Source organism: Perkinsus marinus (assembly GCF_000006405.1).
Source record: "Perkinsus marinus ATCC 50983 genomic scaffold scf_1104296952002, whole genome shotgun sequence".
Lineage (NCBI taxonomy): Eukaryota > Perkinsozoa > Perkinsida > Perkinsidae > Perkinsus > Perkinsus marinus.
The window spans coordinates 32-1,500 of NW_003209063.1; the positions used below are offsets into that span (position 1 = coordinate 32).

Consider the following 1,469-nt stretch of genomic DNA (forward strand, 5'->3'; position numbering starts at 1 on the left):
CCTTACTTTATCATCTATCAGTTGCTGGTGAGCGTGCTGGCTCTTTTTGCCCACCCTCTGCCACCCGGTAGTTTCTGGTTGTCTGCATCTTGACGTGCGATCCTCAACTGTGTGAGGATGGCCGTCCGATGGCCACAGATGAAGTCGGCAGGGCGGGACGAGTTGAGTTAACGAGTTTTGGGTGGGAAGCTGCGATCGGGCCTGTATTTGCACAACTCGCACTGCTGAGATGTAACCGCGAGGCGAGCGGATCTGCACGGGCATAAGACGGGTACAATAATGTACTGACAATGATATACTCGACCTATGCGAACCTAGGCTGAGGGACCTGGGGACGTGTATCACCCAAATGTGTCACCCTTCTACACTCACGTCGCGTGAATGTGAAGCAGCGAGTCACTGGCAGTGACCCGTGAGGTACGTGCCAAGATCCGCCCCCCATCCATCTACGTGACACGGAGGGGGTATTTCACGCGTACACTTCGGCACAACGAACAACTCATTCTAGTGCCTCACAATGAAGCTCCTCGTAGCATCATTCTGGTTCTTCTCGTGCGACCTTCAATATGTCAAGGCGAGGGTGAGTGGGTTCGGTCCTGTGAACGGAGATCCCAACGGCCGATTCTATTATCAACAGAAGGCTTATGTTGAGGCCATCTCTGTACCGAAGGCTTGGGGCATTCTGGACTCTCCGAAGAGAACACACGTAACCATCGCCGTCGTAGACTGTGGAATCGAGGCGAGTAATCCCGATTTGAAGGGCGTCGTCATCGAGGGCTACAACGTCGTTGATGATAATAATAATACCAGCCCTCGTGGATCACAATGTGATCATCACATGGTACCAACATCGCTGGCATCATTGGCGTATACTGCCCATACTTACGAGAGATTCGAGTTAGTTGCGACTCTCCGATCCACCACTTAGACTTCCCCGCCTTTGAGTCGAGAACTCGACTCACCCACCCTTGGCTGCAAAACCGAATCATTGAGCTACGATGTGTAACCTATAGATCTCAAGAATAGCAACGAAAGAGATATGGAAATAAGAGAGATCTAACCGAGTAGTTTAATGATACCTGCCTACGGGCGGCAGTGGGTGGGTTAAAAAATTTAAGAAGCATAGCAACGCTAACGACTGATAGAGAAAATATCAGACCATCTCGTCGCAGTCGACTAGTCATCCCTTCATTATCTTGTAGTCTTGACACAATTCGATTCCGGATGAGTCGCTCGTCACTTGAACTCCTAAGCATGTTTCCCATGCTTCTCCAATCCGCGAATGATGAGGATGGCGTTAAGGCTCTCGAATATCTCGTGCGTGAGACGAGAAGTGATGTTAAAGGGGTCTTGTTTACGGATGGGTTCACAGGACCCTGGTGAATCGCCGATTCGCCAATTACTTCAGATCGGAGGATAGCTAGCCGGTGTCTCAGTATAGAATTTTCGAGTTTTCGAATTGTCTCACG

At 50.2% G+C, this 1,469-nt stretch overlaps 1 protein-coding gene across 1 annotated transcript; it reads left to right on the forward strand.

Annotated features, from left to right (window-relative positions):
• Positions 1-517: 517 nt before the first annotated feature.
• On the forward strand, positions 518-928 carry Pmar_PMAR009495 (hypothetical protein; the record flags this gene model as incomplete). Its single annotated transcript, XM_002777333.1, has 1 exon — positions 518-928. One exon carries the CDS (start codon positions 518-520, stop codon positions 926-928), a length of 411 nt encoding a protein of 136 aa, XP_002777379.1.
• Between the last annotated feature and the right edge of the window lie 541 nt (positions 929-1,469).